Here is a 27,101-nt window from a genome sequence, read left to right as displayed (position 1 = left end):
AAGATCTTCCAGGAAGGTAGTCCCTTCCCTCCCTCCCTGTGGTTCGGCAGCAGCTATGCTTCCCTACTTAAGGCCATAGCTTCTGTTGGGTGGGACACAGCTTTCATGGCTCCTCCCTTGTTCCTTCAGGCCTGGGAGTGATAGCAGCTTCCAAGGGCTCCTCCACCATCCCTTGTTGATTCCCTTAACCCTGCCCTTCCCTCTGTAAATATTCCTTTCAGTCAACAGTCCTCAATTACCCTTTTCAATATGCCAGCTCTTTCTGCTGGAATCTTTACTGATCTGTTTGACTTGGCATATTTTAGAAAATGAAACACACAGATCACAGAATTAAAACTCCCAAACTGACCTTTAATTGTACATACATTTTATAGGAAATACAAAAATATAATTCAAGAAAATTTACTTACAATAAAAATCATAAAACCTACCAGAAAATAAAGTAACTTTCTGAAATAAAATTAATGCCCAATACATGGCCTTGTTCCCATGTATAAATTAGACTATAGCTTCTGTGAATTGCTAAAATGACATTTATTTCCATAGTGTGTATTGCAGGTGATCAAATGCTTTGTAAATTAAAAAAAAATCAATGATAATGCTGTTAGTATAATGATTATAGGTATGTTTTAAACGTGCAATCAGAGAGAAATTCCAACGGAGTTGTGTTTCATAAAGGCAGAAGATGGTCATCATGAGTAGGTATTGCCAAGTCCACACATATTAAATCTGCAGGGAAGACTGTTTCTCTGTGAAGGACTCAAATAGGGGCTTTCCCCAAATTCAGAAAACCATTATTTTTGGCTTAAACCACTAGATTTGGCTAAGTGAAGGAAAAGAAAAACCCTCATCTTAAGTGTGAGCTAATTGTCTTCCCCTGCCTTTCAAAGTCATCGAATTCTAAACTTGAATATGTTGGTTTCTTCTTGGTTCAAAGCAGAGCTGACATTACGATAGCAAGAGGGCAGTCTGTCTTTCAAAGTGCACTGATGTGAGCCGGCAGGGGCACCAACAGTTGAACTGAATTACACTGAGAACATAGTGTTGTGGATCGGATTTTCCCTACACCTGCCCAGGGCTCACAGCCTCCGCCAGCATGGCAGTTTTGGGTTGGTGCTGTTTCTAGAGCCTTGCTCTGGCTCTAGGTTGTCATGGGTCCAGACCACTTTGAGATTCAAGTCTTTGGGAGGCTTTCTATAGTTTCTAAGCAAACTCAGGCCCTATCAGGATCTTTAGAGATTCAAGGCCACAGTTTAGTACCAGAGTTTCCCAGTTTTCTCTTGGGAAAGATGACCTGGGGCCACAGTGAACCATCCAGGAAATTCAGCTTAGGATAGACTGCTTTGGCCCATCCCATTTCTGGACACCTAAAGTTAGGGCTGGCATTCTGAGTTGAACACCCACTATAGTTTCTTTCTCCCTTTTCATTCCACTCACTGTTAGGGGCAAAGAATAAAATCTAGGTCTTTTTTCGTCACAATTCAGTTCTCTGATATACCAGGCTAAATTCTGTGTTTTTTATTTTACTTGAAAATGAGTCAGTAAACTTAAACAGGTACGTCTGATGTGACGTGATTTTTAAAAATATTTTTAAAAATTTAAAAATATTTACATATCTAATATCAGTAATTTTTTCTATTACCTTGAAATTTCCATTAATAGTAAGCAGTTTACTATTACATAGGACTTTAACTTTCAATTCCTTCTATGTAAATATCAGTGCAGATGAAATAACAGGATTTAGTCATTTAACACAGTGCAAGGAACAGGAGTATACTAGGAATCAAAGTGCTGGAAATCTATCAGTTCTTAATGACTTAAACTCATTTTCACAGAGTGAAAATTTTGTTCCCAGTAGTGATATTATGTCCAAGTTTGTGTTTTTAAGTTCTCAGGCATTATTCGAGGATTTTGGGGGGTGGTGAGGTACGGTGAATGATTGTACTTAACATTTTCATTTGGAGGGGAAAAAAGTCATCTGATAAAGGAAATTAATCTTCCAGATTCAAAGTAACTTTAGAATTTTATGTTTAGGAATTACCCATGAGCCTAGTTAATCCTATTTAGAACAATTTCTTAACTCTAGAATACTTGGTGGACAGGGAAGATTTATTTAAACGTCCAGATTTTAGCTAAGTTAAACTTTGCCTGGTTTGTTTAAATTAGTAGGAAAGCAAACCATTCATTTATTCTTTTTAAAATAAGGGATGCTTTGACATAGATTGTGTCAAAATACACTGATTTCTAGATAGGTCTGGAATCACTCCTAAGTGATCATCTAGTCTGATAACTACTTATAGGAAATAGTTTTGCGTAAGCAACTCAATGAGGCTAACATTCTTTTTTGGTTTTTTATTACAACTATGCTGTAATAACTACTCACTGCAAAAAAATAAGGTGTCCGCTATTTCAAAGACCATGTATAAGGGAAAAAATCCTCTAATACCAAGTACTGTATTGAATATTTCAAACTCTAATCTGTAATACAGCCACACTTTAAAAACCTGCCAAATTAAATGAAAAATTTCCACTTTTATCTCATTTAAAACATTATTATATCTACACTAATTATAAATTGTTGTTTGGGGGGAATTGATCACATACTATCCCATTTTCAATTTTTTGTTTTATAGTTTATTTTTGTAACATTTCAGATGAGTTTACACTGTAAATAAGATATGATTAAACAGTGCAAATTCACTGAAATATTTTATGCCGAGTTTACATAATGCCAAACATTTAGATTTAGAAATATATTAAGATATGACTCACTGTTACATGATTTCCTATACAGTGTGAGTCAAGCCATATTTCCCAGATGAATTTTGCTACAATACAACCTCCTATAGAGTAGATGTTAGTTATGTCCTCAACATCAGCATTAAAAGAGTTCCAGTGTATCTGAAGAACTGACCAGATTTTTCCGTTTTTAATCCTAATATCTGGCTTCAGACATAGCCACATATACGATTCCCTGGAAATAGAATGAAGAGTATTAATCAGAATTACCTCTCTTAATAGTCTACTGTTTATTGTTGAGAGGAAAATTCCTAGCCTTTTTGGTTACTATTAGCACGGCAGATGTTATAAAATAAATAACCTGACGCTCTGACACACAGCTTCTTGTGGGTGGTGAAAAAGCTGACATTAATGAGCTGAGCCTACTCAGTAATACTGAGTTATACTGTTGTAAAAAGAGAGCACTCCCACATACACAAACATACAGTACAAAGTACCTATGGTTTTCAGATTCATTGTCCAAAGAAAGGACGATCACAAGACACCGGGCTTGGTTGCTTGCACATATTCACTTCCTAGAGAATACGTAAGAAGTTTTATCTGGTCTGACTGTGCACTGTTTGTTTATAATGGTACTAGCCTAGAAGATTAAAATAGAAAACACAGTAACTATTTAGGGTTTTAAACAAATTACAAAACTACATGGTTTCTCATTCAACAGGAAAGCTTAAATCGAAAGGCACTGGATCTTAAATGCAATTGGTTGTTCCTCTAAAGGCCACGGAACATGCTCTTTGACGGTAGGTTTTATAGAGCCTTCTGATACCTTCCACGAAGTGCCTTGTCAGCACGTCTGTAGCCCAAACCAGTACTGAAATGTTTGTTTGCTCTGTTTTATTAGGGTAGCTTCATTGTATTTATAAACTAACTTTTCTCCATTTCTCCAAGGAACCATTTTAAAATGATCTTCCAGATGCTGGCTCACTAAGCACTTCTTAACTACCATCCTCAAAGGTCAACCTATTTACTGGCATTTGACTGTGCAGAACAGGAAGTTTGTGTTGCATCTTGTGTTCTTAATGAAACCCGACAACAGAGGACTGAACGCATTAGTCTCAGAACAGGAGGCCTCAGGATGGCAAAGACCCAAGGGTCAATTATTGAATTAATTGATAAAAATCTAAGAGCTTGGAGGTCCCACTTTTCTTTCCGGGAAGAGGTTTCATTCATATATGCAAAAATCTGTAAGAAGCAAAAGGGGAAAAGGATGTTAGTTTTACATTGTAGCAGTGGACAGGCTTAGACCATATGCAATTTCTTAAGACTGAAAAGCAAAACGTGTTTTGTGTGTGGTCGTAGTGGTGAGAGAGAGGTAGCAAAATCTCACTCCTCTCGCACATGTTTATGCCTTACAGACACTCTGAAACATAAGTATTGTCTCTTTCTGACAGATGAGGAAGTGAGTTAATAACAACATGTTGCATTTACTTCCAAAAACTGAATCTGGCTTCATTACGACAATTCAGTGAGAGGGCACACAACAGAGCCTGTGTTCTGGCCGTTGGGCTGCCTGGGTTTGAATCCTGGCTCCACAGATAGCTTTGGGACCATAAGTAAGAAAACTAACCTCTTTGTGCCTTCATTTCTGCATCTTTAAAATGGGTGATAACGATAACAATACCTATTCTTGGGGTTGTTGGCAGGATGAGAGGAAATCATCCGGGTCAGCTACTGAAAACTGCTCACTTAATAACTGTTCCCCCAACGTTAGTCTTTATTATCTCCATTTTACCAGTGAGGACACCACGGTGCAGAGAAGGTGAGGGACTTGCCCAAGTTCCCAGGGCTGGTTAGTGGCCGACTCAGGACACAAATTCCAAGTCCCTTGACACCAGAGCAGCGCTCACTGTGTGCTACATCCAGGTCGCCTATGTTAGACCAAAGGTCTTCAGAACAAAGTCCTAAACACCGGAAAGCTGACACATCTTTATGCATTGGCCACTGACACATCTTTACGCATTGGCCAATGTCCTCAAAGCAGTATACCAGCTCTCATCCGATTTCTTAGATATTTAGGGAACAACACAACTTTTTGGTCAGATTGCAGAGAATGGGCCAGTACATGCTTGATAAAGATCAAACATTTCCACATGGCTTACAGAAAAGAGAGAAACATGTAAATCATACCTAGTCGTTTGAAACCAGTTGTTTATAGAGCTCCTGGGACTTTCTTACCAAAGGCAGCTGGTGAGTTAGAGAGCTATTCCTTCTTTCCTCCACTCTCCCTTGCCAGAAGAAGGAATGGTTTGTTTCCTTTCCCCCCCACTACTTACTCCGCAGGCATCTGGCAACTGGATATACAAAGCAAATTGCAGGGAGGGAGAAGAGTAGTCATCTTTGGGTTGCTTATGTTAGGACAATATCAGGAAGGTTTGGCAGCCATAGGTGTTTATGCCAGAGAATCTTGGCTTAAGGGAATGGAGAAAAGACTTGGCAGATGAGTAAAGGAAAAAAAGAAAGAAAGAACTGATGGTGGATGTCCCTAAGTATACAGAGAAGAGGAAAGTTAGGTGGGGATATGCAAGGGAGCAATAATTTTCTTGTCAGCTAAACTATTTTGAATGAGAAATTGATAGTACTTATATGGTGTATTTAAGGAGCGATTTTGAAGTTTAGGAATTCAGGATAACAGTGTACATAAACGCGATAGATTAAAATATATTAGTCACCACACACACACACACACACACACACACACACACAACTGAGCATTCTGTTGTAGAAAAAGTCTGTAGCTGAGTTTAGATCTAATTTTGCCAAAGAATATAATACTGGATTGTCTAGTGGGCCATGTAGAGAGGGCTCAGCCTCTAGTGTCATGGGTCACACATGAAGATGAGTCAGGTTTTCTGTGGCAAATAACCCAAACCATAGTTCCTGATCTCTTTAGAGTGTGACAGACCAATGAGAAGTGAAAAATGGTTTTAGAGGATGAAGCAATTCTGTACTATTTGTTTCCTTTCCTTTTCATCCACTATGCTGAGTAATTTTTAGAAATGCTTAAAATTTGCATTTTAGGAGCTGGCCAATATGTTGTAGAAGATAATTTCCTCTTTTATGCTTGGAAAAGAGACATACTTCAGAGAACCTTGAAGTTCTTGATGTAAGTTTTGTCTTCTCCTACCTCTCCATTTTTTTCCTTCGGTTCTTGGCTTTTGCCTAGAGTTCACCATTTTCAATCTTGTGGACCCTGGGTTTTTTCTTTTTAATTTAAATTATACATAGAATAGAATTTACCATTTTAACCATTTTCAAGTGTCATTAAGTACATTCGCATTGTTGTGCAACTGTACTGTTTGTATTTTTATTTTCTGTATATTGTGATGTTTTGACATCATAAAAACTTTCTGGCTGGGGAGAGACTGCCCCTTCCAGGGCTAGCCAATACTTAGAGATAGCCAAGGGCTTACCCAGAAGCAATCGCTTGATATGCAAACTAACCAATGCAGAGCTCCGCTGTGTGGCCCTTTACCCCTCGGAGGCAGCTTTCATCATTCCAAGGCCTTGTACTGGGCGACTAGGGGCTACTCGTATAGCTTACAGCCTGTCGAAATGCTTCAAAATAGCCAGTCCTAAACTGTTTCCCCTACTCTGCCTTGTCTTTCCCTCAGAAACTCCAGTAAAGTCCGTGGCACAGGCTCTCCCCAGCTCCTGCTTCTTTTTCCTACTGACCTGCACTGGTACTTCCTCGTGTGGCCCTGCACGTTACGCAGTGCTTCCTGTTTTTCAGACCTGTGAGTTTGATAAACTGTTTCCTGGAGCATCTCCTGTCTCCTCTTGTGGCTGCACTTGACTGACCATCATATAAAAAGAACAGGGAACAGCAACCATCACCACCATCCATCTCCAGAACTTTTTACAACTTCCTAAACTGAAACTCTGTACCCATTAAACACTAACTCCTCATTCCCTCTCCCTCCAGCTGATCCTGGATTTTAATTAAAGGCTGACACAATGGATAGAAGTCAATTAATTAATAATGTTTCGGTGATATTCTGGACTTCAGCTTCAGAGGCTGGTAGAATTTATACATGCTTTTGCACATACTACAAGTAAATCTGCTATGAGAAAAATACCAAGGACTAATGTAAACCAGCCTAGTGAGTTTTAATTCCTTAGGACAGACTCTCTCTATAGGGTTTTGCTAAGAATACAGAGCTTGTGATACCTGGAAAGCGGCACAGAGGAAAATTAGTATTCTTTTGTCTTCCATAGAATCCTTGCCACCTCCATGGAAAACTTTATCTTGGCACTGACCTGGCACTGTTTCTTTCAGCTACTTTCCTACCTTTAATGTGACTACATAGTGGGTTCAGAATTTTAGAGTAAATGAGAAATGTGTTTGGCTGTGCACTGAAATCACCTGTGGATAATTAAAAATATTCTGATGGAAAAAAAATTTTTAAATAAAGAAATAAAACTACTCTGATAGCTTGCTCCCTCTCTCAGAGACTCTGATTTAATTAGTCTGGGCTGTAACCCAGGTGTCAGGGCTTTTAAAGCCCCCCAGGTGATCCTAATACACAGGCAAAGTTGAAACCCACTGCTTTAGACCCTTACCCCAAAATTGAAATAGTTTAAAATCATTCATTTATCACACTTAAAAACAAAAGACCCACTTAGGCCTGGCCAATCAAACAAATGACACGGAGCTTCCAGAATTCAGTTCCTGGTCATTAATATAAAATGATTTTCCTTTGGAAACGGAATCCTATGGAAAGAGTAGCTAATATTTACTGAATACCTGTATGCCAGGCATGGTGCTAAGCAATTTGTGTCTTGTTGTGTTTAATCTTTATACAAATCTGTAAAGTGTTATTACTCCCATTTTAGTAAGGAGGAGATCAAGGCTCAGGCAATTAGTTATCCTGTCCCAAATCACACCGCAGGTAAGTAGGGGAGCCATGCAATTATAGTAGCAGGACCCAGACTTTCCTCTTAGCCACTACACACTCTGCCACCATCTATATAAAAAGCCTCTGACGTAAAGTCTCACATGAAATTCACCACTGACTGATTATGGGTTTGTAGGAGACTTTTTTCCAAATGTGTCACAAAGATTTATGGGTATTATTTCTCCTGTTTATAGATTTTAAAACCATGGCTATATCTAAGTAGCTACTTGGTTTTCTTTGTGTCTTTTCTTTCTTCCACACTTTCCACAGCTAGATGGCAGGCATCACCTTGACCAAGGGTGTAGACATAACGCACCACTTCTCTTTAGGGAAAAGGACCATAGTTCTTGCTGTCTAAATTTTTAAAACTCAGTGTAATTATGTCATTATTTACAACCACAATTTCATAATATCAAATGGCAAAGGAAAAGGTGCCAAGTGAAAACACTCATATAGAAGAACTTTCTCTTAAAAGGTAAGGTGTGTTAAAACTCTTTCAACAATTCCCAAACACATCATTGATGATGTATGAATGATAAAGGGCCTTCCAGGAGTACATGGATATTAACTCAAAATATCACCAGGCAAAGTTTGTTTTGGTTATGCATAGAGATTTCTGAATTTCTCTTTCATCCCTACTAGAATTGTGATACTGTGCATGTATGTAATTGACAAATTTCAAATCAGTTTTACAACCCCCATTCATGTTACCTTTTACATAAAGAGTACAGGAATGAATGGGAAACTCCAGTACTCTTTACTTGAGTTTGCTTTGTATTTCAAAGATCAGATTTCCACTAATCAGAGTAACCTAGAAATTATAGCCCTAAAGAATTTCTAAAGATGAAGACATTTTAGAATGAGTCAATGGTTCACTCTTGAAATTTTAGAACTGAATAAAATGCATAAGCACTTTATCCTAATGACATGGGGAAAACAGTTTAAAATGACCAGAAGTTATTCACAATTATTAGTAAAGTAGTGAAAAAATGGCTAGATATGGGTTGGAAATTAAAAGACAAACAGTATCTGAGTCAAGAATGGAGGTCTGGTATATTTCCTGTGTCCTGTTTCATTTCAGGAAGAAAGTTTCTATTTTTCACTGTGAAATGATGACAATATCTGATTAACATGAGGAATGTATTAATTTACGCAATATTCCTTTAGTGCATAAACAGTCTGGAATATGTTGTTGGTCCTACGCGTGACTTTATATTGGATCGCCAAAATAATGCTTTTTTAAAAAATCAGTTATATCTTATGTGTACCAACAGAAAATTTTATGTGAGGGGTAATCTGATTATTTCTTAATTTAGACCCGCATTTACACTAGCCGATCTCCTAAAATCTCAGACTCAGCCTTTTAATGCATAGGTCAGTGCAGAAGAAAAAAGAAACTACCCTTGGCCCTAGCTCAGGCCCCTTGATCTGATAAGGAGAAAAAGGTCTTTGCCATTGTATTTTTAAAGCTAAAAGTTGAAATTAAGAGACAAAGTGGGCCAGATATTTATAACATCTTCACAATTCTCTTATAAATCTTGGATTAATCTTCTCATATGTTACCCCTGAAATGAGTACTTTCCGACAGTATTGTGATTAAAAGCACAGGCTCTGTGCTTAAGCTGCCTGGCTTTGAATCCTGGCTCCAGCACTCACTCACTAGCTGTGGGACCCAGGGTAAGTTATTTGCCTCATTTGTAAAATGGGAGTAAAAATGCTACCTATCTGACAGATTGCTGTGAAGATAATGGATTGAAGTATGTAAAAAATTCGCACTCAAAAATGTTAGCCATTCAGGACAGGAATAAAGACGCAAACATGGAGAACAGACTTGAGAACACGGGGAGGGGGAAGGGTAAGCTGGGACAAAGTGAGAGAGTGGCATGGACGTATATATACACTACCAAACGTAAAATAGATAGCTAGTGGGAAGCAGCCGCATAGCACAGGGAGATCAGCTCGGTGCTTTGTGACCACCTAGAGGGGTGGGATAAGGAGGGTGGGAGGGAGACGCAAGAGGGAGGAGATATGGGGATATATGTATATGTATAGCTGATTCATTTTGTTATAAAGCAGAAACTAACACACCATTGTAAAGCAATTATACTCCAATAAAGATGTTTAAAAAAAAATGTTAGCCATTTTGATGTTGATAATAATGACATTTGAAGTTGAACTTGACTTCATTACAGCGTGCTGGGCATTTAATATTTTGAGTTTCAATTCCCAAACTTTGAAAGTCCTAGGCTGGCATTCTTGGAGGAAGCAGTAATTGTAACCTGCCCACACCTTGGGACAATGGCTGACATTCCTTAGCAGTTCAGGTTTCCTCAATTCCCCACTCCCCTCTTCTCATTCCTGGAGTGCTCATTAGGCTGTTGTCCCACTGGGTACACAGCTGTGAGCTCTCCTTGCTGGGCCAGTGGCATGGCCCACTTTGAGGGCCACAGAAAGCAGTTCTGTTATCCCGAGTTAGAAAGAGCCAGAGACAGGGTAGATTACTAGTATTTTCTGGGACACAGGAAGAAAATTAGTTGGAATAGTTCATTAATAATTATTTTACATTGATACATTTTGCCTAGATAATATTTTAGATATACTGGGTTAAATAAAATATACTAATAATTAATTTCAATTGTTTCTTTTTACTTTTTGTCATGTGGCTACAAGAAAATTTGAAATTCCTTATGTGGCTTGCATTTGTGGTTCATGCTGTATTTCTACTGGGCTGCGTGTGCTATTATAGAAGAACAGGAGAATTTCTGAAGGCAACCAGAAGCCCTTGCCTTTTCTATCAGAGCCCGGGTTAGGATATGTGGAAATGATTCCTGCCTTGGGCGGGAGATTGGTGTAGGCCATTTCTGACCACAATTTTAGTGTGGGCCAAGTAGAATAAAAGGACATGGGGGAAAAGCACCCCCCAGGGATACATGCCAAGCGTTCTGAAATAGCAGAATGTAATGCACCATTCAGTAGCTTTGAGATTTGAATTGTCAGATAAGCCTTCCAAGAAGTAACTAAATTCTGGATAGTGTAGCATTTCCTAATGCTTAAAGTGCTGTGTAAATGAAAGATACTGACAAGTATCAACAATCTAGTGATAAAATAAAATTAGTCAATGGTCAAAGTAAATTTCCCTATTGAGAGATGACTTGGTACTTCCCATTTAGGGTACAGTTCGAATATCTGTTTTGCACCTACTGGGTTATCTGTAGTTCATCTGGAAAATGTGTCATGTTAGCCCCAAGGCAAGAAGTCAGTGTAGCCAACTTTCTAGATTACATTAACACTAGGCATTTTTCCCACTCTTTTTCTGGGACTCTTTGCCATGCATACACGCAGAAGAGACCCTAGATAATATTTGCTGATACTGTCAATGCCAAGGAGTGGCTTGAAGGAGCTAAAGCCCCCTCATAATCTTCATCTGGCCCCCCAAAGCCATAAACAGGCACTCAGATAAAAACTCAGCTTCAAAGCAAGCTTCCTACGTCCCCACCCTTTCTAACCAGACTTCTAGTTCTTCCATTTGGCAACTCTGCAGTTGCCCCTGGCTTAATAGTAAAGGAAACGAGTGTGTGTGTTTGCGTGTGTGTATCTGAAAATCAACATATGGCAATGATGGAATTCTCATGGCAAAAGGCAAATTTACTTGAAAACTGGGGAACCTATTGAAAATCAACTGCCTTTATTTAAAAAAATACAGTTTATGCTGCGGGTCAGTCATGATCAAGGGGGAGAGCTTTTCCTCCTGCTCTCCTCCTCAAAGGGAATAACAAACCTTTTCACAAGTGTGTGGTCGCCTCTGAGCCTGTTCCCAAGCTATTTTAAGTAGCTGAGGGTGGAAGGTATTTTTATACGTACACACTCACAAATGATAGATAAAACTCTAAGGACTGACATCCTGATTCCCACCAATCCAAAACAGGTACCCCCCAATTCAGAAATGGTTTATGTCTCTCATGTTAAATTCTAAGTTGTTTAGTGGAACTTGAAATGCTTTCTCTCACAGATACGTGTATGTTCTGCATCCTAGTCCCAACACCAAAAAGTTAATTTAGCTCCTAATGTAGTTCTACCAGTTCTACCAGTAAAACAAAACAAACTTGTGGAAGCCATGTTGGTTTCTACCTCACAGCATTTCTGTTGCAAACTCCCCAGTTCAGGGTGAATGGGAGATGCAGCCTCCCACATCCTACTTCATTTTATAAAAGGGCATCTTTTACATACTCCATCTCATTCCTCTCAAAGTGTAACTTATTGATTCAGAGCAGCTTCTACCCTGACAGAAGATGGGGCAGAAGTGTGAGGACAGTGGGGACCAGGGAGGAGAGAACACAGGTAAGAAAGGGAGTTAATTTGTGTGTGTGGGAGGGTCATATCTAGGCTTTTAGGATCCTGTGTCCTCTCCCACCTCTATGGATGAGTTTAATGAAAATAATCTAAAGCAGTGAGGGAGGCGGGAAGTAGGATAAAGTTACTTCTTGAGCTTCTACAGGTCACACTGACCAATGGCAGCATCGTTTATCTTTTTCTTTTCTCCAAGACTGTGTCAGGTGAGAGTCACTGCCAACTGTTTATTCCCTGTAGGGTCAGTCTTGTGCTTCTGAAGATTTGGAAGCGGAGCTGCTAAAACTGAGCTCTCATTTCTCTGTAAGAGGCCAGCACATGCTCGGATACATCCCAGGCTCTGCTACCCACATTACACCTTAGGAGGCTCAAACTCACAGCATCATGGAACTAACCACTGATGTTGCCCCCAACCAGGGCAGCACCCAGCCCAGAACCTAGGCAAGGGGTTCCTCCAAGCAAGCAGCCTTTCCTCTAATTATCATTATGAACATATTATGAATTTTCATGGCAACAAAGAGTTATACTCCCAATATGTAGTTTGGGAAATCTGTAAGCTAGGTTTTGTTGAGCTTTTAAGACAATGAATGCTCTGGACTTCTGGCAACATGGACCCTTCTCACCTGGGACCATTCTCAATGGAAGGCTATGGGTTGAGTATTACATTTTGCTCTGTGAGAAACAGAAGGCAGAGCCTGGAGAACTAGCACCAGTGGATGGGGGGCACTGGGAGGCGAACTACAGCTCAGGGAAGTCAGGTTGTAACTGACAACTACCCAAAGGTGGAAGGGGCTGCTTCTTCGTCAGGTACTAAGCCAGACTGGCCTTGTACAGTGGCTTCGGGCTCTAGGGTGGCAGTCTGCGCTGGCTTAGTGGAGAGCCAGGACTCCCTTTCAGGGGGACTGTGTTGGTAAATGAGAAGCAGTAGCATAGAGATGCCCGTTTGCTGGGGTTAGGGAAGTAGGAAGTGGGGCAAAGGTGAGAAGTGAGAGGGGAAGGCTATAGACCCTTTACAAATGAGGCCATAATTTTACAAGTTGCAAAATGTGTGTGGTGGTGGAAAGGGTGGGAGTAAGAGGGGAGAGTGTGAGAAGGCTGCCCGGTTCCTCTGTGGAAATGAAGGGAGCGACTCACCGTGAAAGGCAAGGAGCAGACGGCGAAGGTGATGGTCATGATAGCCAAGAGAATGAGATGGTCCGTCTCCTCCGCCATGGATACCCTTTCTCCTTTCCTGTGGCTGCCAGGGCCGCCCCGGCTGCTGCCCAAGGAGGGTCCAGAGCGTCTTCTCCTGCCCCGGCGATGCATGTGGATGAGGTTGAGGATGACACTGAAGTTGCAGGCGAGCACCGCGATGATGAGCAGTAGCAGCAAGGTGGCGTAAAGCCGCAGGTACGTGGTCTGCTCATGCCCGATGAAGCACCACGTCCCAGGGCAGTACTGGGCGTACTGCCGGTGGTCCAGCAGCGGCAGGGAGCAAAAGAGCAGGGAGACTGTGTAGATGACGGGCAGCACAGCCAGGCCACCACGGCATGTGACCCAGCGCTGGTAGAAGTAGGGGTGTCCGATGGCTAGGTAGCGCTCCAGGGCCATGGCGAAGAGCATGAGCATGGTGGCCAGGCTGAAGAAGGTCATGGAGAAGGCAAAGTAGGTGCACACGCGCCTCTGGGGCTCCAGGGCCACCAGGGTCTGGTTCCGCGCATACGAAGCCAGCACCACAGGGCTGATGAGGCAGGTCCCGAGCAGATCGGTGAACACCAACTCTGTCACCAGCACGTGGAACAGCGAGATGGAGTTCCCGCGGCCGGCGCTGCGCCCCGAGTCCCCCAGCCAGCGGCGCACCAGCAGCGCCAGCGCGATGAGGTTCCCCAGCACCCCGGCCGAGAACATCACGGAGCTGATGGCTGGGCTTTCGCCGGAGGGGAGCCACTGTCGAGTATCGCAGTTCTCTGGCCAGGAGTCATTGGAGGTATTGCCCATGGTGGGGCGCCGGAAGAAGAGATGCGTCCTCCTCCCCCGCCGGCCTGCACCTGGCTGGAGGAGGGTCTGAGAGCCGGAGTGCTCCGAGACACCCAGGGAAAGGGGAGGGACCGAAATCCAGAGCCCCCTGCCGGCCCCCAGCGCGCATAGAGGGCGGGCTCTGCCCGGGTCTCCCAAGGCTCGAGGAGAAGCCGCTCTGCTGCCGCATCCATGCGGCGCTCCAGGCTCCTGGGGAGCCGCCGCCGCCGCCGCCGCTTCCACGTCTCCCGGGGGTGGCGGCTGTCCCAGAGCGAGAGCCCGCGAGCCGCCGGGAGGTGGGCGCGTCACACTGCAAGTCTCTCCGGGAGTGCAGGGGCGGAGTGCGCGCTGGGCGAGGCGCGAGGGTGGACGGTGGGAGCAGCGGTCCTCGTTCTCCGCTGCTCGGCTTGCTGATGTCCGCAGGCTGCCTGACCACCGCTGGGAAGAGTTTAGCCCTGGTAGAGGGCTGGGAGGGAGTGCGGGGCACTGGCGGGGTCTGCGTAGGATTTACAGAAGGCGGGCAACGCCGGGGAGAGCTAAGCAACTCACTAAACAGTAGAGAAGTTAGGAGGACCCAGTTCCGTGAGACGTGAAAAAGAAGGGAACAACAGACACCAAAGACGGCTTGCAGTAAGACCGATATGTTCTTTTTCTTTTCTTTTTAAAAGCATTTTCAGGAAAACACACCAAGAAGGCGGGACCAGAGTTAGGAGGAAGTGAAAAGCAAGCCTGTGCATTCAAGGAACCAAAACACGCTCACACCAAGCTGCCTGTTGCACTGTCGTTTTGATTCGGTTCCCAGCATTTCGCCTTATCTTATGTCAACACCATAACGAATAACCACTTGTTTAAAAAACCATTAAAAAAAAAAAGAAAAAAAAAAGAAATGTTCCTTGTGATTGTGTAGAATTGTGTTTGTGGGCACAGCTTGAAACCACTGTACATTGTTCTCTACTCAAGCCCAGCCGCGAAAGAAAATGTTCAGCCATACATGTTTTTCATGTTCAGTTAACCGTTCAGGACCCATCTGGAAAGAACCGTTCCTGGTTAAGTTGAATTGGTAAGTGGCCAGTTTCAGAGACTGGAGCTGACAAAAATGGTTTCCTACTACCCATTGTCACATATGCAGAGTCATGAAGAAGGGCTGATGTTTAAAACAAAAAAACCCAGTTTGACAGACAACATGGGTAATTATATTTTGTAAGGAAGGTCATACTCACTTGGGAAAGGATCTGAAAAGGGAACTGGAAAGGGGGTGTGGGAAGTCATCCTCTGAGAGTAAAGGAAGGATTGCCTGCTGAAGAGCACCCCTTCCTGCAGCCTGCTTGCAGTCTATGACTATTTTAGCTCACTTTGATGATTCTGGCTTGGGAATTAGGTTGGGGATGGGATTCCCAACAGCGCAAGCTCACAGGGGGTTTATTTTCCTCATGTAAGAATGTCACTGGTGTACCTCCAGGGCTCGTTCCTCCGGCCTGCCATTCCTAGCATGCTGGCTTTCTGTCTACATTCTGTTCCCCACTGGTCAGCAGGATTCAACCAGAGAAACAGAACCACGTCATCACAGAAGTTCTATTGGACAGGGCTGCTTTGGACCTTACATGTTGGTGGGAGAAGGTGGGGGAGTCTATGCAAGGCTGTTTGCTGTCTCTGGTTCTAGTGTTGAACCTGAAATCACCATAGATCAGCCAGAGGCAGTCAGGATAGAAAGCTGGACATGATGAGAGCAAGAACAGACTTAGAACTTGTGGGGACAAACTGGAATTCACGAACAACCGTAATCTTCAAAGACAGACTGCACTTGCGTGTGTCTCTCATTACTTCCAACTTTGATGACGCAGATATACTGCAAGAGAAGCTGGCACCCTTCATGGAGCTGCACATGCACTTGGCTTAGGACCTGGAGAAGCTGAAGATCTGGCAGGAGCTGGGTGCTGCCTCATGCCAGCAAGGGGAGCCAGCAGATCAGCTACAATGTGCTAGAGTTACCACCACACCTGGAGCCCTGCACTGTCCTTCAGAGCGTGAAAAACATGGCCACTGCCTCACTGTTGCCTTCCAGAGCTCATGCAACACTGAAACCATGCAAGATTCTGGAAGATAAATCCTGCTTAGCTGAGTTGACATACTACAAAGTCACCACACTGCCCCATAGGTCCAGGAGTCAAGTCGGTTGAATATGCTTCAGCCCAGAAATAGTGTTATAGAAATATACTGCCTCAAGGAGACATAATCTGACAAGTACACAAAGATGTTACACATACACAGAGAAAGCAGAAATAATGTTCATCATTGCAAGAATCTAGAACTAAATGTCCTACCATTGAGGACTGGTTTAATAAATTTTGGTACACCTATATAACACAGTATACAGTCATTAAAAAGGAAGATGTGTATCTGTATTTACTGATAATGATCTCTACCAATTGAGCTAAAAGTATGTATATTATTCCTTTCATAAATAAAATTATATGCATAAGTGTTTGCACAGAGCAGCATCTGGAAGGCTGTTCAGCAAAATATTAATGGTAATTTCTCTGGTAGTACTTTATTCTTTATGTCTTTCTGTCTTGGTGGATTTTTCTACAAGTATGTATTATCTTTATAACAGGAAATGCAAGGAAGCTGCTTTTTACTTAGAAAAAAATTAATCATTGGAGGACTCTTTTCTACTTGGTAGAAGGCAGGGGGTTAAATGCTAATGTTTTCAGTTCTCTTCCAGTTCTACTCCTTAATGAGTGGGAAAGTCTTGTTGGTTTCTTGAGACTGATCAAGAAGACTGGAGATGCTATCCTTACAGTTTTCACAAGGCTTTTGTAACTGTCCTTATTTGAAGATTGGAAATCATCACACATTAGGCAACATTTCTAATGAGATGGTGTCCTGCCCCACTTGAAGTGATTGCTTTGACAACAGACTCTTGGTATGTGTTAGCGCTGTTGCTTAACTCAGTTCTGACACTATCATCACCAGGCGGTAAAAGTGGTAGCAAAAAGTCAACCAAAGGGTCAAAAACAAACAGAAAAAGCAGTCAATAGAAACTAACTTCAAGGTTTGTTCACAACACTACAGGAAATTGTGAGTGGGCAGGTAGAGAATCTTAGTAAAGAAATGGAAACTATAAAAAAGAACTAAATGGAAATTCTAAAACTAAAACTTATAGCAGCTTGCAGTTGGCAGAATAAAGAGTGAACTTGAAGACTAAAATCACATCTGGTCACCTTTCTTTTCATGTCATCATGACTTTTGTGCTCCTGGGAAATATTCTCTCACTTTTTCCATACCACATAAGGCTTAGAGAACTCCCGTTTCCTGCTGCTTGCCCTGTTTCTACCCAAGAAGTGAAATATGGGTTTCCTATGCCCTCAGATCCCTCAAACCTCCCTGAGATTTGGGGGTACAGAGCAACCTTATCTAGGAAACCCCTGTGTTAACATCTAAGCTCTCCCAGTTCTCTTAAACTTCACCATCCCTCCTTCACAGACTGTGGAACTACTGGGGGAGAAGTGGTGAAATTTTGCTCTTCCTTATCTCCTCTGATCTGGTCTTATCATTCAAAAGTCATAAGCTAAGAATTGATACCTGTGCCATCATCAAAAAATCTACAAACAATAAATGCTGGAGAGGGTGTGGAGAAAACGGAATGTAAATTGATACAGCAACTACGGAGAACAGTATGGAGGTTCCTTAAACTAAAAATAGAACTATCATATGACCCAGCAATCCCACTACTGGGCATATACCCTGAGAAAACCATAATTCAAAAAGAGTCATGTACCACAATGTTCATTTCAGCTCTATTTACAATAGGACATGGAAGCAACCTAAGTGTCCATCGACAGATGAATGGATAAAGAAGATGTAGCACATATATACAATGGAATATTACTCAGTCATAAAAGGAAATGAAATTGAGTTATTTGTAGTGAGGTGGATGGACATAAAGTCTTACAGAATGAAGTAAGTCAGAAAGAGAAAAACAAATACCATATGCTAACACATATATATGGAATCTAAAAAAAAAAAAAGGTTCTGAAGAACCTAAGGGCAGGACAGGAATAAAGACGCAGACGTAGAGAATGGACTTGAGGACACGGGGAGGGGGAAGGGTAAGCTGGGACAAAGTGAGACAGTAGCATTGACATATACACTACCAAATGTAAAATAGATAGCTAGTGGGAAGAAGCCACATAGCACAGGGAGATCAGCTCCGTGCTTTGTGACCATCTAAAGGGGTGGGATAGGGAGGGTGGGAGGGAGACACAAGAGGGAGGGGATATGGGGATATATGTATATGTATAGCTGATTCATGTTAGCAGAAACTAACACACCATTGTAAAGCAATTATACTCCAATAAAGATGTTAAAAAAAGAATTGATGCCTATGTTCTGCTATATTGTCCTTTCTCTGAGGCAGTCAGCATAGAATGCCCTAGCTACTGCTAAAAGCAGGGAGAAAGGTCTGGAGTATCAGGAAGTACTGGGCAAAAACAAACAAGCAAAAACTCATAAGTTAATGTGGTTCTCTTGTCCTCAGACAGGAAATAACAGAAAGGTAAACCCACAACACAGCTTATTAGCACAATGGCTTAGATCAAAAGAGTAACTCCAATAATGCTAGGAAGGCAAATTACCTGTGATCCTAATTTCCTTTCTAAGATTGATAGAGGAAAAAGAGACTAATATAATCATGACATTCCCTTTTACCAGAAAGCTCTGTGTCTAAGAACAGAACCAATTATTAGGTGGAAAAGCACATATAACACAAAAGTAAGGCTATGGTTATTCAATTTCTTTGTATAAAGTAACAACTCATTATAGAAATTTTGGAAAAATAGAAGAAAAAAAGTCACCTATGAGTGTATCCATCAAAAATGGCCACTCTTAATATTCCATTGTGGGATTGGTTCAAGATGGCAGAGTAGAAGGACGTGCTCTCATTCCCTCTTGCGAGAACACCAGAATCACAACTAACTGCTGAACAATCATCGACAGGAAGACACTGGAACTCACCAAAAAGGATACCCCACATCCAAAGACAAAGAAGAAGCCACACTGAGATGGTAGGAGGGGCAATCACAATAAAATCAAATCCCGTAACTGCTGGGTGGGTGGCTCACAGACTGGAGAACACTTATACCACAGAAGTCCACCTACTGGAGTAAAGGTTCTGAGCCCCACGTCAGGCTTCCCAACCTGGGGGTCTGGCAATGGGAGGAGGAACTCCTAGAGAATCAGACTTTGAAGGCTAGTGGTATTTGATTGCAGGACTTCCACAGGACCGGGGGAAACAGAGACTCCACTCTTGGAGGGCACACACAAAGTAGTGTGCGCATCAGGACCCAGGGGAAGGAGCAGAGACCCCATAGGAGACTGAACCAGACCTACTAGCTAGTGTTGGAGGTTCTCCTGCAGAGGCAGGGGGTGGCTATGTCTCACCATGGTGACAAGGACACTGGCAGTAGAAGTTCTGGAAATTACTCCTTGGCGTGAGCCCTCCCAGAGTCCGCCATTAGCGCCACCAAAGAGCCCAGGTAGGCACCAGTGTTGGCTTGCCTCAGGCCAAAAAACCACCAGGGAGGGAACCCAGCACAACCCATAAGCAGACAAGCAGATTAAAGATTTACTGAGCTCTGCCCACCAGAGCAACAGTCAGCTCTATCCACCACAAGTTCTTCCCATCAGGAAACTTGCACAAGCCTCTTAGATAGCCTCATCCACCAAAGAGCAGACAGCAGAAGCAAGAACTACAATCCTGCAGGCTGCAGAACAAAAACCACATTCACAGAAAGACAAGAGGACAAGGCAGAGGGCTCTGTACCAGATGAAGGAACAAGATAAAACTCCAGAAAGACAACTAAACGAAGTGGAGATAGGCAAACTTCCAGAAAAAGAGTTCAGAATAATGATAGTGAAGATGATCCAGGACCCTGGAAAAAGAATGGAGGCAAATATCAAGAAGATGCAAGAAATATTTAACAAAGGTCTAGAAGAATTAAAGAACAAACAAACAGAGATGAACAATACAATAACTGAAATGAAAACTACACTAGAAGGAATTAATACCAGAATAACTGAGGCAGAAGAATGGATAAGTGACTTGGAAGACAAAATGGTGGAATTCACTGCTGTGGAACAGAATAAAGAATGAAAAGAAATGAAGACAGCCTAAGACCTCTGGGATAACACTAAATGCAACAACATTCACATTATAGGGGCCCCAGAAGGAGAAGAGAGAGAGAAAGGACCCGAGAAAATATCTGAAGAGATTATAGTCGAAAACTTCCCTAACATGGGAAAGGAAATAGCCACCCAAGTCCAGGAACTGCAGAGAGTCCCATACAGGATAAACCCAAGGAGAAACACACCGAGACACATAGTAATCAAATTGGCAAAAATTAAAGACAAAGAAAAATTATTGAAAGCAGCAAGGGAAAAACGACAAATAACATACAAAGGAACTCCCATAAGGTTAACAGCTGATTTCTCAGCAGAAACTCTACAAGCCAGAAGGGAGTGGCATGATATACTTAAAGTGATGAAAGGGAAGAACCTACAACCAAGATTACTCTACCCAGCAAGGTTCTCATTCAGATTTGATGGATAGATCAAAAGCTTTACAGGCAAGCAAAAGCTAAGAGAATTCAGCACCACCAAACCAGCTCTACAACAAATGCTAAAGGAACTCCTCTAAGTGGGAAACACAAGAGAAGAAAAGGACCTACAAAAACAAACCCAAAACAATTAAGAAAATGGTCATAGGGACATACATATAAGTAATTACCTTAAATGGGAATGGATTAAATGCTCCAACCAAAAGACACAGGCTTGCTGAATGGATACAAAAACAAGACCCATCTATATGCTGTCTACAAGAGACCCACTTCAGACCTAGGGACACATACAGACTGAAAGTGAGGGGATGGAAAAAGATATTCCATGCAAATGGAAATCAAAAGAAAGCTGGAGTAGCGATACTCATATCAGATAAAATAGGCTTTAAAATAAATAATGTTACAAGAGACAAGGAAGGACACTACAAAATGATCAAGGGATGAATCCCAGAAGAAGATATAACAATTATAAATATATATGCACTCAACATAGGAGCACCTCAATACATAAGGCAACTGCTGACAGCTATAAAAGAGGAAATTGACAGTAACACAATAATAGTGGGGGACTTTAACACCTGACTTACACCAATGGACATTTCATCCAAACAGAAAATTAATAAGGGAACACAAGCTTTAAATGACACTATAGACCAGATAGATTTACTTGATATGTATAGGACATTCCATCCAAAACCAACAGATTACACTTTCTTCTCAAGTGTGCACGGGAGATTCTCCAGGATAGATCACATCTTGGGGCACAAATCAAGCATCAGTAAATTTAAGAAAACTGAAATCATATCAAGCATCATTTCTGACCACAACACTATGAGATTAGAAATCAGTTACAGAGAAATAAACGTAAAAAACACAAACACATGGAGGCTAAACAATATATTACTCAATAAGCAAGAGATCACTGAAGAAATCAAAGAGGAAATTAAAAAATACCTACAGACAAATGACAATGAAAACATGATGATCCAAAACCTATGGGATGCAGCAAAAGCAGTTCTAAGAGGAAAGTTTATAGCTATACAAGTTTACCTCAAGAAACAAGAAAAACCTCAAATAAACAATCTAACCTTACAATAAAAGGAACTAGATAAAGAAAAACAAGAAAAACCCAAAGTTAGCAGAAGGAAAGAAATCATAAAGAATAGAACAGGAATAAATGAAATAGCAACAAAGAAAACAACGGCAAAGATCAATAAAACTAAAAGCTGGTTCTTTGAGAAGATTAACAAAATTGATAAACCATTAGCCAGACTCATCAAGAAAAAGAGGGAGAGGACTCAAATCAATACAATGAGAAATGAAAAAGGAGAAGTTACAACAGACACTGCAGAAATGCAAAGCATCCTAAGAGACGACTACAAGCAACTCTATGCCAATAAAATGGACAACCTGGGAGAAATGGACAAATTCTTAGAATGGTATAACCTTCCAAGACTGAACCAGGAAGAAATAGAAAACATGAACAGACCAATCACAATTTCTTAAAATTTTAAATCACTTAATTTCTTAAAATTAAGTGATTAAAAATCTTCCAACAAACAAAAGTCCAGGACCAGATGGCTTCACTGGTGAATTCTATCAAACATTTAGAGACGAGCTAACACCCATCCTTCTCAAGCTCTTCCAAAAAATTGCAGAGGAAGGAACACTCCCAAACTCATTCTATGAGGCCACCATCACCCTGATACCAAAACCAGACAAATATACTACAAAAAAAGAAATTACAGACCAATATCACTGATGAATATAGATGCAAGAATCCTCAATAAAATACTAGCAAACAGAATTCAACAACACATTAAACAGATCAAGTGGGATTTATCCCAGGAATGCAAGGATTCTTCAATATATGCAAATCAATGAATGTATTACACCATATTAGCAAACTGAAGAATAAAAACCATATGATCATCTCAATAGATGCAGAAAAAGCTTTTGACAAAATTCAACACCATTTATGATAAAAAACTCTCCAGAAAGAAAGTGGGCATAGAGGGAACCTACCTCAACATAATAAAGGCCATATACAACAAACCCACAGCAAACATCATTCTCAATGGTGAAAAACTGAAACCATTTCCTCTAAGATCAGGAACAAGACAAGGATGTCCGCTCTCATCACTGTTATTCAACATAGTTTTGGAAGTCCTACCCATGGCAATCAGAGAAGAAAAAGAAATAAAAGGAATACAAATTGGAAAATAAGAAGTAAAACTGTCACTGTTTGCAGATGACATGATACTATACATAGAGAATCCTAAAGATGCCATCAGAAAAGTACTAGAGCTAATCAAGGAATCTGGCAAAGTTGCAGGATACAAAATTAATGCACAGAAATCTCTTGCATTCCTATACACTAATGATGAAAAATCTGAAAGAGAAATTAAGGAAACACTCCCATTTACCACTGCAACAAAAAGAATAAAATACCTAGGAATAAACCTACCTAGGGAGACAAAAGACCTGTATGCAGAAAACTATAAGACACTGATGAAAGAAATTAAAGATCATACCAACAGATGGAGAGATATACCATGCTTTTGGATGGGAAGAATCAACACTGTGAAAATGACTATACTACCCAAAGCAACCTACAGATTCAATGCAATCCCTATCAAATTACCGTGGCATTTTTTACAGAACTAGAACAAAAAATTTCATGATTTGTATGGAGACACAAAGGACCCCAAATAGCCAAAGCAGTCTTGAGGGAAAAAAATGGAGCTGCAGGAATCAGACTCCCTGACTTCAGGCTATACTACAAAGCTACAGTAATCAAGACAATATGGTACTGGCACAAAAACAGAAACAAAGATCAATGGAATATTACTCAGCCACAAAAAGGAACGAAATTGAGTCATTTGTAGAGTCGTGGATGGATCTAGAGTCTGTCATACAGAGTGGAAGTAAGTCAGAAAGAGAAAAACAAATATCGTATATTAATATGTATATGTGGAACCTAGAAAAATGGTACAGATGAACCGGTTTTCAGGGCAGAAATTGAGACACAGATGTAGAGAACAAACGTATGGACACCAAGGGGGGAAAGTGGCGGGGCCGTGGGGGTGGTGTGTTGAATTGGGAGATTGGGATTGACATGTATACACTGATGTGTATAAAATGGATGACTAATAAGAACCTGCTGTATTAAAAAATAAAATTAAAAAATTTCTATTGTGTTTGTTTCAATTTTTCTTCTATACAGATCTTTTTCCCCCATAGTTGTGATAATTTTTTTTTTTTTTTTGCGGTACGCGGGCCTCTCACTGTTGTGGCCTCTCCCGTTGTGGAGCACAGGCTCTGGACGCTCAGGCTCAGCGGCTATGGCTCACGGGCCTAGCTGCTCCGCGGCATGTGGGATCTTCCCGGACAGGGGCACGAACCTGTGTCCCTTGCATCGGCAGGCGGACTCTCAACCACTGTGCCACCAGGGAAGCCAGTTGTGATAATTTTATATGTAAATTTTTCTATACTTCTATTTAAGAAACTTAAAAGTGTAATGAATACCTTGTAAGTGAAATATGTATTAAAGGCTTTAAAATGTGCATGTGAAATTCCATTTCTAGAAATCTATAATCCACTTATTTATTTACTTAACAACAATTTATTGAGGCATATATATTCTGAGGTAGCACAATAGAGTTTTAAGAGAATGGATTCTAGAGTCAGATTGCATTGATTTCAAATTTTTAGTTCTGTCCTTAGGCAAGTTACTTTACCTCTATATGCCTCAGTTCTCTCATCTGTAATATGGGGATAATAACAGTACTCAGACCTTTAAAGGTTGCCATTGAGCTAAGGGCCTGACCCATAGGAAGTACTCAGTGGGGGTTAGCTATTTTATCATTGAGCCATGTCCTGAAAAATGTTAATATGGTCCCTCTAATGAAGTTCATAATCAGATGACAATAATAAAAATAGTGCAATTTATTAAGGACTTATTATATTCCCAAAACTGTTCAAGGCTTTGTACACATTACCTCATTACTTTTTATATCAGTTCTGTAGGAAGGGTCAGAGATATCCTCCTTTTACAGATGAGCAAACTGAAGCTGAAAGAATAAATGCTCAAAGTTGTAAGTATAAGGAAGTTTCTTTCATTATTATTTGTATGTTAGCTTTAGGAACTAGCCTAAATGTTAAGTAAAAGATAGTTATGGAAATATATTAGGTATATCTGTTCAATGGAATATTATGCAACTAGAACAAACTAAGGACTCTCAAATCCCCATTATCCCTTCCCCTGAGTTTCTACTTTTTCTTTTCTCCAATATCATATCAAATCCAGGAGAAGTAGGAGGGAGAAGAGTATTGACTTAAGAAAGATAGCAGATGAAAATGTGCTTCATTTTTATTATGTGGGGATATACAGACATATAGATACAATTTGATTTGATATTAAATATTGTTGTCACATAGGGTGTGTTTTGTTATGGTGACAACTGTGTGTCAAAGGGAAATTCCACAGGCCATGCTGAGTTCTATGTTTTGTCTTTTCCATAGCTCTATTGCCTTCTAACACACATGGTTTTGCTAGTTTTTGTTTTTTGCTTGTTGACTATCTCCCTCTGATAGAATTTCAGTACCTAGAAGGAAGGGATCTTGGTCTCTTTAATTCATTGATGTATCATCCCAGGGATTAGAACTGTGCTTGGCATAGAGTAAGCACTCAGTAAATATGTGTTGAATGAATAAAGGAGGGAGCAGTGGGCTGAGCCAGTACTGCTGAGGGGTCTAACACGATGGGTGCAGAGAACCGGCCACTGACTTTTGCAGGAGGTTCCATTGGTGACCCTGCTAAGAGCTCTTTTGGTGGAGTGGCAGGGATAAAACCTGACTAGAGAGGAACTAGGGGAGAGAATGAGGAGAGAACTGACGATGAGAAACCACAGGAATGAAGGCCACAATACAGGCGAGTTTTGGAGAACCATGAGGGGTGCTGAGAAATTCAGTGGTAGCTGGAGGGGTCATGGAGTTCCCTTTATAAAATGGGTAATAGTACACAGATGGAAATTGTCCTGTAGAGAAGGAGAAAAAGATGATACACAAGAGAAAATCAGTAATTGCTAGTGCAAACAGCTTGAGAATTTTGAGAAGAGAAGAGTAGGGCACAAGTAGGGGGTGCCATAAAGGGGAACAGGTGCATTTCCTCCTGGATGAAAGTCAGTGTACGTGGGCACAGATGCAGGTAGGTTGGCGGAATTGGCAGGGAGGATGAGGAGATTTTCCACCAAAGAAGGAAGGAGGGATGTTGGCGATTTCAAATAGAAACAGTGCGTCATCACTTCCAGGAGTAAGAAAGTACATTAGCTGGGAAATTGTGGCCGTTTATATCCAAATTAAGATAAGCTGCCGTGGAACTTGGCATTGATAAAGGCAGCATGCTACACAGGCATGTGTAAGTAAAAACCTCATTTTCTGGTGCTTCACTTTTATTGTACTTCACAGATACTGCGTTTTTTTTACAAATTGAAGGTTTGTGGCAACCCTTCATAGAGCAAGTCTACTGGCACTGTTTTTCCAACAACATTTGCTCTGTATCACATTTTGGTAATGCTCATAATATTTCAAGCTTTTTCATTGTTATTGTATTTGTTATAGTGATCTGCGATCAGTGATTTTTGCTGTTACTACTGTAATTGTTTGGGGTGGGTCTGAACTGCTCCCATATAAGACGGTGAACTTAACGGATTAAATGTGTATGTTTGGACTTCTCCACGGACAGGCTGCACTCTATCTCTCTCCTTCTACTCAGGCCTCCCTATTCCCTGAGACACAGTACTACTGATACTAGGCCAATTAATAACAATGGCCTACAATGGCCTGTAAGTGTTCAAGTGAAAGGAAGAGCTGCAATTCTCTCACTTTAAATCAAAAGCTTAGTGAGAAAGGCATGTCGAAAGCTGAGATAGGCTGAAAGCTAGGTCTCTTGTGCCAAACAGTTAGCAAATTGTGAAGGAAAAGGAAAACTTGTTGAAGGAAATTAAAGTGCTACTTCAGTGAACACATGAACAATAAGAAAGCCAAACAGCCTTATTGCTGATACGGAGAAAATTTTAGTAGTCTAAATAGAAAATCAAAACAGCCACAACATTCCCTTAAGCCAAGCCTCATCCAGAGCAAGGCCTTAATTCTCTTCCATTCTATGAAGGCTGAGAGAGGGGAGGAAGTTGCAGAAGAAAAGTCTGAAGCTAGCAGAGGTTGGTTCATGAGGTTTAAGGAAAGAAGCCATCTCCGTAACATAAGAGTGCAAGGTGAAGCTGATCTAGCTACGATCTGCTAGGAGATCTAGCTAAGATCATTCATGAAGGTGGCTACACTAAAAAAATGATTTTCAGTGTAGACAAAATAGCCTTCTATTGAAAGAAAATGCCATCTAGGACTTTCATAGCTGGAGAGAAGTCAATGCCTGGTTTCAAAGCTTCAAAGG

General features: G+C 41.1%; 1 protein-coding gene across 1 annotated transcript; it reads right to left on the bottom strand.

The window, feature by feature from the left end:
• Positions 1–325: 325 nt before the first annotated feature.
• On the bottom strand, positions 326–14,245 carry PTGER2 (prostaglandin E receptor 2). The gene is made up of 2 exons (XM_022570565.3): positions 13,176–14,245; positions 326–3,981 (listed from the first exon to the last, which is right to left on the bottom strand). Exons 1-2 carry the CDS (start codon positions 14,016–14,018, stop codon positions 3,760–3,762), a joined length of 1,065 nt encoding a protein of 354 aa, XP_022426273.1. The 5' UTR covers positions 14,019–14,245; the 3' UTR covers positions 326–3,759.
• Positions 14,246–27,101: the final 12,856 nt, after the last annotated feature.

The sequence above is a fragment of the Delphinapterus leucas genome, chromosome 2, assembly GCF_059928025.1.
Source record: "Delphinapterus leucas isolate spDelLeu-1000000601 "Yukka" chromosome 2, BTC_Dleu_Yukka2, whole genome shotgun sequence".
Taxonomy (NCBI): Eukaryota; Metazoa; Chordata; class Mammalia; order Artiodactyla; family Monodontidae; genus Delphinapterus; species Delphinapterus leucas.
This window is presented reverse-complemented; position numbering and strand designations above follow the sequence as displayed.

Excerpts from the sequence above, each read along its gene's own strand:
- PTGER2 (XM_022570565.3), bottom strand. The coding sequence starts at position 14,018 with ATGGGCAATACCTCCAATGACTCCTGGCCAGAGAACTGCGATACTCGA. Across the intron at positions 3,982-13,175 it reads TCTGCTCCTTGCCTTTCACG|ATTTTTGCATATATGAATGA; the intron begins GTGAGTCGCTCC and ends TGCTTCTTACAG.